At 40.7% G+C, this 16,299-nt stretch overlaps 1 protein-coding gene across 1 annotated transcript; it reads right to left on the reverse strand.

The window, feature by feature from the left end:
* Positions 1-598: 598 nt before the first annotated feature.
* Positions 599-8,411, reverse strand: LOC129860326 (pepsin A-like). The gene is made up of 9 exons (XM_055930645.1): positions 8,353-8,411; positions 8,025-8,169; positions 5,072-5,189; positions 4,559-4,677; positions 3,185-3,381; positions 2,844-2,960; positions 1,576-1,720; positions 1,189-1,287; positions 599-736 (listed from the first exon to the last, which is right to left on the reverse strand). Exons 1-9 carry the CDS (start codon positions 8,409-8,411, stop codon positions 599-601), a joined length of 1,137 nt encoding a protein of 378 aa, XP_055786620.1.
* Positions 8,412-16,299: the final 7,888 nt, after the last annotated feature.

The raw sequence follows: 16,299 nt of genomic DNA on the forward strand, positions 1-16,299 counted from the left end.
TCAGTATCCTCTGGATAAAACCTTTCAGACACAGAGTTCCCCTACCCATTCATATAAGAGATGGTTGTATATGTCTCTGGGCCTACCTGCATCCACCATGTTTGGGTCTATGTCTCTGGGCCTACCTACCTCCACCATGTTTGGGTCTATGTCTCTGGGCCTACCTACCTCCACCATGTTTGGGTCTATGTTCTATCCCTATTCTTATCTTTACATGAAGAGGTTCCACAAGAGGATAGTTTCACTTCGGGGAAGAAAAGCTACACAGAACATAGGCTTTATTTGCAATGTTAAAATACATTAGAATTTGATTACATTTAACAATCTGCAAAATTTCCCCAACCAGTTTAGAGCATAAATCACATATACAACATACTATTCATTACCTGGAAAACTAGGGTCTCGATTCAATCCAGACTGTGGAAAACCACGCTATAAATTTAAAAGGTGATGTTCCCGCATTTGCCAGAGACTTCATCGCTGCATATGTCGGCTCTATTGCACTATTTACGCGGATTTTCCGCTGTCAGGATTTCATCTAGCAAGAATCTTTTAAGATGTCTGAGATAAGTGGACCTCTGTAGATCTAGTGGATCTCTTACACAGCATTGGCCAGGCCAACCATGTTGTTGTCCCTGTCGAAGATTGTATAGTACTGCCTGATGAAGACATCGCCAAGGATCCAAAGCTGCTGAAATCCACCGTTACCAAAACCAGTCCTGCAGCCGTAGGAGTCCTAGAGAGAGAGAAGAAGAGGGGGGGGGGGGGTAAAATCAGGATTTCTTTCTGATACCATTGCTTTTCCTCTTAGATATGAGGCCCTTTGCTCCACTAGGATCTTAAAGAAAGAAGTCAAGTCTCAGATATACGGGAGCTCTGATGAAGGAGCTTGCTCCGAAACACATCATTAAAGATCAGATAAGTTGTATGTAACATGTCTTTCAGTAGACTCTACCTGGGAGGTGATATGTTGTATGTAACATGTCTTTCAGTAGACTCTACCTGAGAGGTGATATGTTGTATGTAACATGTCTTTCAGTAGACTCTACCTGGGAGGTGATATGTTGTATGTAACATGTCTTTCAGTAGACTCTACCTGAGAGGTGATATGTTGTATGTAACATGTATTTCAGTAGACTCTACCTGAGAGGTGATATGTTGTATGTAACATGTCTTTCAGTAGACTACCTGGGAGGTGTAGGCAGAGGCAGGGATGGTAAAGGTGTTTCCGTTGAGTGTGAAGGTCACCTCGGGCATGTTGGGAATGATGTTGCAGTTCACGGTGGTCTAGGAGAGAAATAATAACGTCACACTTTATACTGTGGTTAATGAAAGGGGAGCCGGTGATTTGAGAAAAACAACAAAACACGCTTATACCATGCCGGTTCCAACCTAAATATGCCAACCCATGCTGAACACTTGTTCAACACGTTCCAACAACACAGTTAGTTCCAACAGTTAACAAGGCCAGGCAGCTTGGGTTGGCTCGGCTTGGCTCAGTAGTTTGAAAAGCCCTATAATTGGACTCACATCTCTGTACCGGTCGGTGTGTGCGTGTGTGTGTGTGTCACTCACATATCCGTACTGGTTGATGGTGGCTCCGACCCAGTAGTTCATGTTTTTGATGTCATCGGTTGGACCGACGATCAGGGAGGTGCCAGTATCTATGATAGCCTGACAACCACCATTGCAAGCCACTGTGTTGCCGTTGATGGTAACACTGGGAGGACAAATATTAGCTGTATTTAACTGTTGTTGTATGTATTTCTTGCTGTTATTGTGTTTTTTAAATGAGCAAATGAACTTGAACATGGTAAGTGCACTGCAAGATTAGTACACCGAGACACTCCATTTAGTATGATATTTTACGTTTTGCATGGTATGTATTAATTTGTGGATGTCCATCACCCATTTCGTATGATATGTTACGAATTACAATTCGTATTATATGTTACGAATTTGCCGAATGTACTATATGTAAAGAAAAAAAAAGCTAAACGTACTATATTTTACAGATTTGCAAACGTATTATATGTTATGAATTCTAGCTAAGTGGCTAATGTTAGCTAGCTGGCTAACGTTAGCTAGGCTAGGGGTAAGGGGTTAAGGTTAGGGTTAAGTTTACGAGTTAGGTCAAATGGTTGAGGTTTGGGAAAGGGTTAGCTAATAAGTTTAAGGTTAGGGGAAGAGTTAGCTAACATGCTAAGTAGTAGCAAAGTAGCTAAAAAGTAGTAAGTAGTTGAAAAGTTAATAATTAGCTAAAATTATAAAGTTGTCCATGATGAGATTCCAACTCATTATACGCCAACCCATCCACCCCAACCAACCATTCTTCTTTGTTTTTTTTCGTTAAGTAACCATCTGTCTTATGTACCAAATCGTACTAATTTGAGTGTCCTGGATTTATATTTACTATGTTACGTCTAGTTTATGAGACCAGGCTGGGATGTAGGAATGTTCATTTTATGTACTGCTACATACAATGTGTATGTGGTTGATGAGTCTATGGCAAGCGGCCAACTCATTCCACGGAGGGCCTAGTGTCTGCGGGTTTTCGAACATCCCTTGTACTTAATTGATGAATTAAGGTCACTAATTAGTAAAGAACTCCCCTCCCCCTGGTTGTCTAGGTCGTAATTGAAAGGAAGAAAAACAAAAGAACGCAGACACTAGGTCCTCCATGGAATGAGTTGGACACCCCTGGTCTATAGGTTATGGGAGGTGGCATGAAGGGATGATCCAAAAGTTGATAACATGTTGAACAGGGACTTAATTCTCTGTGTAGAGAGTAAAGGCGATATATAGGACATGGATATAGGCTCTGTGTGGACTAGTGTACCTACCTGTCCATGTTGATCTGCCAGTAGGTCTCGGAGGACAGGGGGATCCAGGTGATTTGTCCGGTGTAGTAGGAAGGCTCGATGACACCGAAGGACAACACGCTACCCTCTGCTGAGTTTCTATTGGTCGAGGAGAAATGGTCAAAAAAGGTTGTTTTAATTATCAACACATTTTTTTAAATGGAGGCCACCTCTCCTTCAAAGGCATTAAAGCAATTGTTTAATTGTATTTACTATCAATGCACTGGTACTTAGATATTTATATCACAACTAAGACAAAATGCCACTCTCGCCATCCAAATGCCACCTCCCGTCCAGGTGTATTTGTATAGTAACTATGTTACCCGCTCAGGTAGACAGAGAAGAGGGACTGGGACACGAGACCATTCGTCATCATGTTGTCAAAGACTGGTGTGGCTCCAGAGGCCGCCAGGTTGGGGAAAGCCAGGCCCAGGATACCGTCGGCAAGCATGTAGGCCATGAAGGGACCCTCGGTCTCACTGGCACCAAAAATCTGCTGGGTGACAGAGATACCTCCCACCTGGAAACACACAACAGCAGACGTCAGTCACTTGGCTCCATAGAAATATAATTACACTAGAATGGTTATCCCCATTTCAGTCAAATGTACTGTGATGGGCCAAATTGAGTCTGCCATATTGAGTGCACCTGGGGAACATGGAAATAGAAATACTAGAACGGACATTCCAATTCAATTGTTTTGTGATGTGTGGACCGGCGGCCATATTGAGTGTACCCAAAATAGTAATTATATTTCTATGCTGACTATACTGGAGCCAGTTACTAATATACTTGTGTATTTTTTTATTATTATCATGTGACATAAAATGTGACTAAGATTATTTTGGGGTTGTATATAATGTACAGTATGAAGTGTCAATGAAAAATATATCACAATAATCAGGGGCGTCTACATTAGGATGGAATGGGGGGGGTGGTCCCCGTCCGTAAATTGGATAATTTAGCAATAAAAAAAATAAAACTGAAACAGCTTTTTTCCCAGCAAACTAGAGCCATAATAATTACGCTTAATTATATGTAAAAAAAAAATATATATATTTTTTTCAGCATATCTAAGCTGTCTAACTGGTGTTATTATTTTTTAAGAAACCAAATATGCTTCTCTGCATCTCTGTTAAAATCTGGGTAAAAGATTGAAAGGAATGTGAGTGTTATTCAGTACATTTAGTTATTGCTAGCTTTTCTAAAGTCTACCAACCTTGCCATTAGGCATGCCAGCTAAGATAGTTAGACAAGCTAGCTACTCTAACTTGATTAATAGCCTGAAATCGCTTCTTATTAGCTAGTTTTGAGGTTGGGAACCTATCTGGGCTAACTAAAGCCTAACTTCATAACATGTGTGGCTAAAATGTGTGGCTAGTAGTATTACAGAGAAGAAAAAATATGTTATTATTAACATTTTAGTCATTTAGCAGACACTCTTATCCAAAGTGACTTGCAGTTTGTGCATTCAGCTTCAGATCGCTAAATGGAACAACTACTTCTCATTCATGGCATTTTTTCCTCAATAAAGTACCCATCAGCAAAGTCAGTGCTAGTACGGGGGGAAAAGAAGTCTAGTGCTATTATTTTAAAAATATATATTGAAGCAGGACAAATCTGAGAGGGCACGTGCCCCCTATGGGCATGACGTTTCTAACAATAATAGGTAGCTAGCTACATTCACAAATACTTACCGAAACAGTGTCGTATGCCAGCTTTCCAGTCATGCTGCCGGATCCATACGGAATGTAAACAGTCTTGCTTCCCCACTTGAAGGTGCTGGACAATGCAGGATTGAATTTGTCATGGTTCTCTATTCAAAATATGAACATGTTTATTACAGATCAAGCACATACCATACCATTGCAAAACCGAACATTCATTAATTGATTCATTGCTATTTCAAACATTGAGTTATTCTCTGCAATACACACTGTAAAGGGGAAAATATTTAAATACATTTGTCCAATTTCATGTTTTATTGTGTCGAGCCAACACCCGTATGCAGTAAACCTCAAGGTACTCCCCTCAGACACGAACCTCAACCATAACCAAGTCTCCCATTCTCTGGCTAGGTACTTAATATGACACTGTTTGTGCAACACTGTCACAAGGGACGACTCAGAGAGAGAACTCAGAGACTACACTGTGAGACTACCTAGAGAGACTATCCAGAGAGACTACCCAGACCCCTGGAGTATACTCACGGCAGGCCTGACTGGAGCAGTAGACAGAGGGAACCCACAGGTTGGAGGAACCAGTGTCAAAGATGACCTTGAAGGACTGGGGAGGGGTTCCAATGGAAATCACGCCATAGTAGGACAACTGCAAGGAGACGGTGAAACAGAGATTTACTGTAAGTCAAGAGTACTGCAGTATGAACTGAACAGTCGTTTGTCTGGTATGTAGATATACTGAACAGTCTTTTATACAGATGTGAGCAAGACGTTTACAGGTCAACATTCACAAGGTCGCGGGGCGGATTACCAGGACGTGTACTCAGACATGGGCGGACCAACTGGCAAGTGTCTTCACTGACATTTTCAACCTCTCCCTGACCGAGTTTTGTAATACCTACATGTTTCAATCAGACCCCCCCCCCCCCCCTCCCCCGTTTGTACACTCCTGCTACTCGCTGTTTATTATCTATGCACAGTCACTTTACCCTTACCTACATGTGTCAAGGCTCAGGAGAAGACCCAGAAGACCCTCGTTTGCCAAGATAATCCATCCACCTGACAGGTGTGGCATATCAAGAAGCTGATTAAACAGTATGGTCTTTACACAGGTGCACCTTATGCTGGGGACAATAAAAGGCCACTCTAAAATGTGCAGTTTTGTCACACAACACAATGCCACAGATGTCTCAGGTTGAGGGAGCATCAAATCATATCAAATGTTATTTGTCACATGCACCAAATACAACAGGTGTAGACCTTACAGTGAAATGCTTACTTACAAGCCCTTAACCAACAATGCAGTTTTAAGAAAACACCAGAAAATAATAACAAATAATTAAAGAGCAGCAGTAAATAACAATAGCGGGGCTATATACAGGGGGCACTGGTACAGAGTCAATGTGGAGGCTATATACAGGGGGTACCGGTACAGAGTCAATGTGTCAATGTGGTGGCTATATACAGGGGGTACCGGTACAGAGTCAATGTGGACGCTATATACAGGGGGTACCGGTACAGAGTCAATGTGTCAATGTGTGGGGGGCATCGGTGTTGAGGTAATTGAGGTAATTATGTACATGTAGGTAGAGTTATTAAAGTGGCTATGCATAGATAATAACAGAGTAGCAGCAGCGTAGGAGGGGGGCAATGCAAACGGTCTGGATAGCCATTTGATTAGCTGTTCAGGAGTCTTATGGCTTGGGGGTAGAAGCTGTTTAGAAACCTAGACTTGGCGTTCCAGTACCGCTTGCCGTGCGGTAGCTGAGAGAACAGTCTATGACTAGGGTGGCTAGAGTCTTTGACAATTTTTAGGGCCTTCCTCTGACACCGCCTGGTATAGAGGTCCTGGATGGCAGGAAGCTTGGCCCGGGTGATGTACTGGGCCGTACGCACTATGCTCTGTAGCGCCTTGTGATCGGAGGCCGAGCAGTTGCCATAACAGGCAGTGGTGCAACCCGTCAGGATGCTCTCGATGGTGCAGCTGTAAAATCTTTTGAGGATCTGAGGACCCATCCCAAATCTTTTCAGTCTCCTGAGGGGGAATAGGTTTTGTCGTGCCCTCTTCACGGCTGTATTGATGTGCTTGGACCATGTTAGTTTGTTGGTGAAGTGGACGCCAATGAACTTGAAGCTCTCAACCTGCTCCACTACAGCACATTCGATGAGAATGGGGGCGTGCTCGGTCCTCCTTTTCCTGTAATCCACAATCATCTCCTTTGTCTTGATCACGTTGAGGGAGAGGTTGTTGTCCTTGCACCACACTGTCAGGTCTCTGACCTCCTCCCTGTAGGCTGTCTCATAATTTTCGGTGATCAGGCCTACCACTGTTGTGTCATCAGCAAACTTAATGGTGGTGTTGGAGTCGTACCGGGCCGTGCAGTCATGAGTGGACAGGGAGTACAGGAGGGGACTGAGCAGACACCCCTGAGGGGCCCCCTTGTTGAGGATCGGCATGCAATTGGCATGCCGATTGCAGGAATGTCAACCAGAGCTGTTGCAAGAGAATTGAATGTTAATTTCTCTACCATAAGTCTCCTCCAACATCGTTTTAGAGAATTTGGCAGTACATCCAACCGGCCTCACAACTATAGACCACCTGTATGGTGTCATATGAGTGAGCGGTTTGCTGATGCCAACGTTGTGAACAGACTGCCCCATGATGCCAGTGGAGTTATGGTATGGGCAGGCATAAGCTACGAACAACGAACACAATTGCATTTTATGGATGACAATTTGAATGCACAGAGATACCGTGAAGAGATCCTAAGGCCCATTGTCGTGCCATTCATCCGGCGCCATAACCTCATGTTTCAGCTTGATAATGCACAGCCCCATGTCACAAGGATCTGCACAGAATTCCTGGAAGCTGAAAATGTCCCTGTTCTTCAATGGCCTGCATACTCACCAGACATATCACCCATTGAGCATGTTTGGGATGCTCTGGATCAATGTGTACGACAGCGTGTTCCAGTTCCCGACAATATCCAGCAACTTCGCACAGCCAATGAAGCGGAGTGGGACAACAACCTTCCACTGGCCACAATCAACAGGCTGATCAACTCTATGCAAAGGAGATGAGTCGCGCTGCATTAGGAAAATGGTGCTCACACCAGATACTGGCTGGTTTCCTGATACACGCACATACCTTTAAAAAAAAAAGATATCTGTGACCAACAGATGTTTATCTGTATTCCCAGTCATGTGAAATTCATAGATTAAAGCCTAATGCATTTATTTCAATTGACAGATTTCCTTATATGTAACTCAGTAAAATCTTTGAAGTTGTTACATGACGCATCTACATTTTTGTTCAGTATAAATCAGAAGGATCCTACAATATAGCCTTTGTAGACTAGCCTGGTACCAAATCTGTTGTATATAATGGTATATAACTCCCATGGCCATTGGCTGTACAGCACAAAAAAGATCAGTCACCAGGCTAATGCAGAATATGACCATACTGCTCCTGACTCTGCCTTACATCAGCATCGTTGGTCATTGCCTCATTTGCACCAGTCTGGTTGAACTTGGCCATAGGGTTGTAGGGGAACTTCTGCCTAGTCTCCTCCCATATACCTTTCTCCATCAGGGTTTCTCTGGCAGTTTTCCCCTTGATCAGAGAAATCCTGAAAACACACAATCAATATCAGAATCACCGTTATTCGACAATTACATGTACTAGGAATTTGACCTGGTGACAACAAACAGAATATACAGACAAAAAAGAAAAGAATAGGACTTGCTTGGTATGACACTCGGAGAGGAACAGGACTTACTTGGTGTGACACTTGGAGAGGAACGGGACTTACCTGGTATGACACTCGGAGAGGGCCACTAGGGCACACAGGACGATAGCCCACTTCATCATGGGTGCTTCTAGTTCTTCTTGGATTCAGGGAGTGAAGTTAGAGTAGGAGAACCAAGGCCTTATATACAGTTATCCTGTACACCAGGACCCAATCCACAGCCAGTAAAGACTCAAATCCACAGCCAATTGACCATGCCATGCCTTCCCTTAGCAAACAATATCACACAATGTGTACGTCTCAAAATGGCAAGCTATCACCAACATAGTCCACTACTTTTGAACAGGACCCATATGCCTCTGGTCAAAAGCAGTGCACTATATAGGGAATAGGGTGCCATTTGGAACACGGAAAATAACAGAACTTCAGATAAGAAAAGTGTGCAATGGTTACAAACATAAAACGCCTTAGTAGCATAAGTAAATATGCTTTGGAACAATGTTAATGAACAGTCATTGTCATTATCTAATCTTGGGAAATAGCTGATACAAGTCTGAGTCACCCTTGTTTCGTAATTGAAAAAAAATAACATATTTGTATATCATCAAATAGTCGAAGGGACAAATTAACAAAAACATAAACAGTGGAATAATATTCCAAAGTGTGTTCCATGTTAGTTTTTTTCACATGTAAATATAACTTCATTTTCTATACATACTGTATATGTAGGGGAGAGTGAGGTAAGTTGTGCCAATGGGTTAGTTAAGCCACAATTTATTTATAGGAAACCATACACAAAATGAATCCTGTGACCAAATATTTATGAAGAGGTCATTATTTCATGTGGTCTGCGAAGGAAGAAACCACATGGAAAAAGTGGTAAGCAAGTAAGGTACAAAAAAAATTGATATGAACAAAGTCAAATAAATGTATTGTGTTATGGGTTTCATGATGCTAAACCAAAGTAGACACAGTGCCTTCAGAAAGTATTCATACCCCTTAACTTTTCACACATTTTGTTGAATTAAAAATGTATTAAATTGAGATTTTGTGGCACTGACATACACACAATACCCCATAATGTAACAGTGGAATTTTGTTTTTAGAAATGTTTACAAATTAATAAAAAGTTAAAAGCTAAAATGTCATGAGTCAATAAGTATTCAACCCATTTGTTATGGCAAGTCTAAATAAGTTCAAGAGTAACATTTTTGCTTAACAAGTCACATAATACGTTACATGGATTCACTCTGTGTGCAATAATAGTGGTTAACAAAATTTGTGAATGACTACTCCATCTCTGTACCTCACATATACGGTAAGGTCCGTCAGTCAAGGTCTGTAAGGACCCTCAGTCGAGTAGTGAATTTCAAGCACAGTCAAAGACCAGAGAGGTTTCCCAATGCCTCACGAAGAAGGGCACCTATTGGTAGATGGGTAAAAAAAGAGGCAGATACTGAATATCCCTTTGAGCATGGTGAAGTTATTAATTACACTTTGGATGGTATATCAATGCACCCAGTTACTACAAAGATACAGGCGTCCTTCCTAACTCAGTTGCCGGAGAGGAAGGAAACCGCTCAAGAATTTCACCATGAGGCCAATGATGATTTTAAAACAGTTACAGAGTGTAATGGCTGTGATAGGAGAAAACTGAGGATGGATCAACAACGTTGGAGTTACTCCACAATACTAACCTGCATGACAGTGTGAAATAAGGAAGCCTGTACAGAATAAACATATTCCAAAACATGTATCCTGTTTGCAATTAGGCACTAAAGTAATAATGCAAAAAATTTATGCAAAGAAATGCATGTTCTGTCCTGAATACAAAGCATTATGTATGGGGCAAATCCAACAGAACACATCACTGAGAACCACTCTTCAAATTTTCAAGCATGGTGGTGGCTGCATTATGTTATGGGTATGGTTGTCATCGGCAAGGACTAGGGAGTTTTTTTTAGGATAAAAAGAGAGCTAAGCACAGGCAAAATCCTAGAGGAAAACCTGGTTCAGCTTTCCAACAGACACTGGGAGAGGAATTCACCTTTCAGCAGGACAATAACATAAAACACGAGGCCAAATATAAACTGGCGTTACTTACCAAGAAGACATTGAATGTTCCTGAGTGGCCTAGTTACCGTTTCGACTTAAATCAGCTTGAAAATAGAAGGCAAGACTTGAAAATGGCTGTATAGCAATGATCAACAATCAACTTGACAGAGCTTGAAGTATTTTAAAAAGAATAAATGGGCAAATATTGTACAATCCAGTTGTTCAAAGCTCTTAGAGACTTACCCAAAAAGACTCACAGCTGTAATCGCTGCCGAAGGTGATTCTAACGTGTATTGACTCAGGGGGTTGAATACTTATCTAGTCAAGATATAGTAGTGTTTTAATTTCCATACAAAAACATTAAAATATTCACATTTCTCTTCCACTTTGACATTATAGATTATTTTGTGTAGATCGTTGACAAAAAAAAAAGACAATTAAATACATTTTAATCCCACTTTGTAACACAACAAAATGTGGAAAAAGTCAACGGGTGTGAATACTTTATGAAGGAACTGTAGTTTTAAGATTGTTTAATACATCAGTTGGGGTCTCTATAAGCTTCAATATGAGGTCCTAAACATAGCGTGAATGTGCATCCTTGTAGCTGTGTGGCAAGTTGAGCCAATGGCTAATCAATATACCGCATACAAATGATGATCACATTTTGACAATTTTATGTATACTATACATACTATTTTGAAGACACCTCCCATTTGTGTGACTAGTCAGGTTCAAATGATGAAAAATGCCTTCCTCAGTTGGATTTGAGTGGGTTGAGTCACTGACATGGTCTTCCTGTCTGGGTTTTGGCCTTTCTAGGGAGTTTTTCCTAGCCACCGTGCTTCTACACCTGCATTGCTTGCTGTTTGGGGTTTTAGGCTGGGTTTCTGTACAGCACTTCGATACATCAGCTGATGTAAGAAGGGCTATATAAATACATTTGATTTGAAATTTGATTTGATTTGCCTCCCTATAGGCCATAATTGAAGTGTTTTCTTCCAAGAGTAATGCAAGGCATTTTTGCTGGGATATGAGGTTACACCAGGGCCTGAGCTGATGTTGTGTTTTAAAAAAGTACTAAGTGTTAGAAATGTGGCCCTGTGCTCAGTTTACCCCACACCCAGGTTAAGTTGTGCCAAGAGACCCGTTTTTTGGGGACAAGTTATGTTTTCAAAACAGTTATGTTTACATAAATATATTCATTAGAAGGAATACTGTATTTCCCTTAACGTAGTGATGCTGAATGTTAAGAATAGCTCAACATACCCCACTCACCCTCAGTACTCAACAAATGACATCGCTTGTCAGAGCAACACTGTATTATATGCTGGACCGTTTGCATTATCTTATCAAAATGTCCCATGTTTCCATATGGAAACTATGTAGACTAGCTTGCCTTCGCCAAAGTTATTTAATAACAGCATTCCACAAGAACATGGCAATCAACATATGAAAAAAAAAAAAAAAAAGTTAGGGCTCTATTCAATCAGATCCGCGGTAGCCGACAACACTGGATGTTTTGGTGGTGTCGGAGGTGGAACTGCATTAGAGCTGTCAAATCCACAAGCGGCTCCTGACACTATACCTAAAGCGGACATTGACATTGGCTGCACGGAATCTTACGATGAATCCCATGCAGAATGTGAGATGTAATCTACACTTTGATTAAGCTGACAGAAATATTCATTATTTTTGTTTAATGATTTTCAATCTTAGTGTCAATATTTATACAGGCCTATAGCCATCACATTCAACTCTGGACATTGAAGTCAGTTCCACTGTTTTTTTTTCATTGTTCCCCTCTAATCAGGGAATGATTCAGACCTAGATCACCAGGTATATGCAAATCAGGTAGAACAATAAACCAGCATAGTAAGAGCTGAATACCCCTGACCTATAGCCTACACTTGCTCATTCTAAACGTACGTGAGTTGGACGGGTTTGGCTTCCTGACAATGATCAAGCACAGCTGCTTAACGATTTGACAGATCCAAGCAGATACACCTCCAAAACATTAGCTATGTGAAGTGAAGGTCAAATTGGTTTTGTATTGGATATTTGGTGGATATTCAGTTCTCTTGTCAATAGCTATTGAACCCAGCCTGACTTGACTTTTTAGGTTGTTAAAATTAATTAATTTAGCTTTCAATTGTCAATAGCTCTGATTTGTGTCACACTTCCCCCCCTCCCCCCCCCCCGTCCCCCCCCCCGTCCCTAGCTAACACACCTGATTTAAACTAATTGCATTTTTAACTTAAGATCATGATTAGTTGGTTATTGGAGTCAGGTGTGTTCGCTGGGACTGGGGCAAAAGTGTGACACCAATCAGGCCCCCGAAGACTGGAATTACCCAGGCCTGTCTTAGACAAAGCGTGCCATGACTATGAAAACCATATTGTGAATCGGGGGAGGATGTTGACATTTAGATGTTCTTTTTTTAGGGTGGTTTTCCCTCTTCAATAGCGCCTACACAAAGCGTGCTATGTCTTTGAAAATTATGCATTTGATGAAAACTATACATTTTATGAAAATTATACATTTGATGAAAATTATACATTTTATGAAAATTATACATTTTCAAAATTTCAACAACAAAAAATAAGTGGATTTTGTTCAGTCTTATCCTTCATTTTCATAGTCATGGCAAATTTAATAGTCATGGCAAGATTGTAAGATTTTAGTCCGAAGAAATGTTGTTCTTCTAAATAAAAGTGGATTTTTGTCGTTTTCATCGTCATGGCACACTTTGTCAAAGAGCTATTGAACAAGGAAAGCAAAAAAAAATCCTAATACATTTCAAAAACACGAAAGTCGTGGATTTTTGTCCATCCAGAATATATCATTTTAGTAGTCATGACACGCTTTGTTTAAGAGCTATTGAAGCTATTTAAGATTGAATTCGCCTCCGCCAATAAAAAGCTGTGGATTTTTGTCCATCCTCCCCTGATTCACAATATATCATTATCATAGTCATGGTGCTGTCACGTTCCTGACCTTATTTCCTTTGTTCAGTATTGTTTAGTTGGTCCGGACGTGAGCTGGGTGGGCATTCTATGTTATGTGTTTCTATGTTGGGTTCATCGTATTGGCCTGATATGGTTCTCAATCAGAGGCAGGTGTTTGTCATTGTCTCTGATTGAGAACCATATTAAGGTAGACTGTTTCTCACTGTTTGTTAGTGGGTGATTGTTGCTGTGTCTGTGTTTGTTTCACCACACGATACTGTTTCGTTTCGTTCGGTTGTTTGTTCGTGCGTTCATGTTTTATGTTCGCAAGTTCAGGTCTGTTCACGTCATTTTGTATTTTGTCAGTGATCTGTTTTGTTGGATATCATTAAAATTCGACATCATGAACATTCACCACACTGCGCTTTGGTCCTCCTCTCTTCCACCTAAAGACGAGCGTTACAGGTGCACTTTGTGTAAGAGATAGTGAAGATTAAAATCTGAAATCTTATTATAAAAAAATTGGGTGGATTTTTCTCCTTCCACCCAATTCAGAATATACCATCTTCATAGTCATGGTATGCTTGGTTCAATAGCTATTGATTAGAGAAAACCGAATAGCCGCCGAATATCCTATATAAAACTAATTTTACCTTGGTGCTATGCCAGTGTCTGCTATTGCCTTAGTGCTAGGCCTTCATGTCCCAGACAATATGTAGTATATTGACCGATCAAATATAACACAAAGTTATCTACAAGTCATTAATGAACAATTGGTCTGTAATCAGGCGTTGGTTATCAGTTCATTAAACATCATGCCTGGCAGTGTAGAGGTAGTCTCTGACAATACATTTTAAAGATCACATTTTAACCATTTTAAAGATGAAAATGCTTCCCCCCCCCCCCCCCCAATAACATAAAGATGACCTGCAGGACACAATTTGAACTATTGAAAGGAGATCTACTGCTTCAGTATGTCACCCTCCTCAATATAAATAAAACGCTAATGTAACTGGGAATATTTTTTATCTGAATTAGAAAATATAAGTAGATATATTATTACTAAATAATAGAGTTTACAGTGCAACGTAATTAAATTGTTCTTAAGTACGTTGTGTCGTGTCTTTGGCATCATTAAAGTGAAGACTGTTATTTTATCAAATCAATTCTCTGTAATTATTATGACGTGATTACCTGCCCAGGGACTGCGGTTGAAAATTAGCCGGCTGGCTAAAACCGGCACTTTTACCGAAACGTTGATTAATGTGCACTATCCCTGTAAAAATAAACTCAAACTCAAACATTAAACTAATCACGTGAATGTATTGAACTAGGAAGTCGCGGCACCAAGGAAAATCTTCAGATTACAACGTTATAATTTTTCTAATATAACTCTTCAGATATTTTAATATCTGATCAATTAGTCTTCTTATTAATGAATTAGTCTTTACCTCACGTTAGTCTCATTCCAAACATTGTAAATTGTTGGTTATCTGCACGAACCCAGCCTTCACTATGAATCATCCATACATCAATTGTCTTAATCATTTATTTACAAGGAAATGATAGGGGAGGTTCCCTAGTGGGCTAAGCCGATATGACGGTTTGGTGGACAAAGGTAAGTGGGTGTGGACTGAAAAGGCAGGAAAGAACAGGAGTCACTACACAGTTGATAATTATATGAATTGAAATGTTAATCCTTTGCACATGAACGCTCACTCATTCGGGAATAATTGCAATCAATATATATATTTTTATGCCCAGTGTGTTGTCGTGATCTCTGTTGGAATCGTCTGTCTCTCTGCCTCTCTGAAAATCAAAAGTCTTTCGTGGTTAGAATGGATACTTCAGAGTACCATTCAGAAATGTTCTCATAGTATAGCTGTTTCGGCGGTTGTCGGTCTTTGCATCCCAGGTTGACATAATTTCTAGCTGCAGACTAGTAATTAGTATCTAAGATTTGCTCAAATTCTGTCGGGATCGATAGTCTCAGAGTTGAACCATTTACACCCGTGTAGCCAATGTTCCACGTGGTATGGTTAGGAATTCAACAACCATTGTACCCTTAGCGGACACTGAGGTTTTTGTGGTCTGACCTCAACCTGTGCCCCCTCGGTGTCCATTGAGGTACGCGTTGTCTGAAGAGGATTTCTTCAGGTGGGGGTTTTATTCGTAAGAGTAGAAAAGGGCTGTTCCATGATGCCAGATCATGTCTGTGCTCAGGGGGGCAGGCCAATGACTTGGTTAAACTTGAAACGGAATACAATTCTCTTACATTAAAGATTTAACATCACCTTACATCATTTCACAAATAGTTTCATCTTTACGCATTAATTTTATACAAGAATTAGATGCAAACCTCATAACGGAGGCACCTGTATAAATAGAAATATGGTAATGTGGCTGTTTTGTCTTTCATGAGGTCACAAACATGAAACAAAATGGACCGGGTCGTAGTTGGCTTCTCCACCGACCGTTTACACATTCTTCAAAACATGGATATTGTTCAGTTCTCAAGTTCTGTGATGTAGAAGAAGTTCCTTTGTTCTACTGTGAAACTCTCCCTCTCTCTATACTGCATGGCCAGAAGGAGAGAGTCTCCTCCAGGAATTTACAACCCGAGATAACAGAACCTGGGTGTAGGAGAGAGAGAGGGGGATGCCACGATCTGTACCCAGAAAGGGCCACGTCATGACAGTTGGTATACACTGTATTGTAATCTGTCACAATGTCCTCTTCCCTATTGCAGGAGACTGACAGGTTTTGATTTTCATTATATTAGTGCCAGTGGCGGTCAGTGTCGTTTATGATGAGGGAGAACAATACATTTTTTTAATGAGCATGGCCTTATTTCTATTACAGCATATTGGACGACTGTCATTCATATTCCATTCACCCAGTTCAATGTCACATTAATAGGTTTAGGCTATTACATGACACTCATGTAGTAGTATTTTCCCAATATCAATCATGCGGTTGCTTCAACCAAGCCTATGAATAAAAGTTT

Source organism: Salvelinus fontinalis, chromosome 8, assembly GCF_029448725.1.
Source record: "Salvelinus fontinalis isolate EN_2023a chromosome 8, ASM2944872v1, whole genome shotgun sequence".
Classification (NCBI taxonomy): Eukaryota; Metazoa; Chordata; class Actinopteri; order Salmoniformes; family Salmonidae; genus Salvelinus; species Salvelinus fontinalis.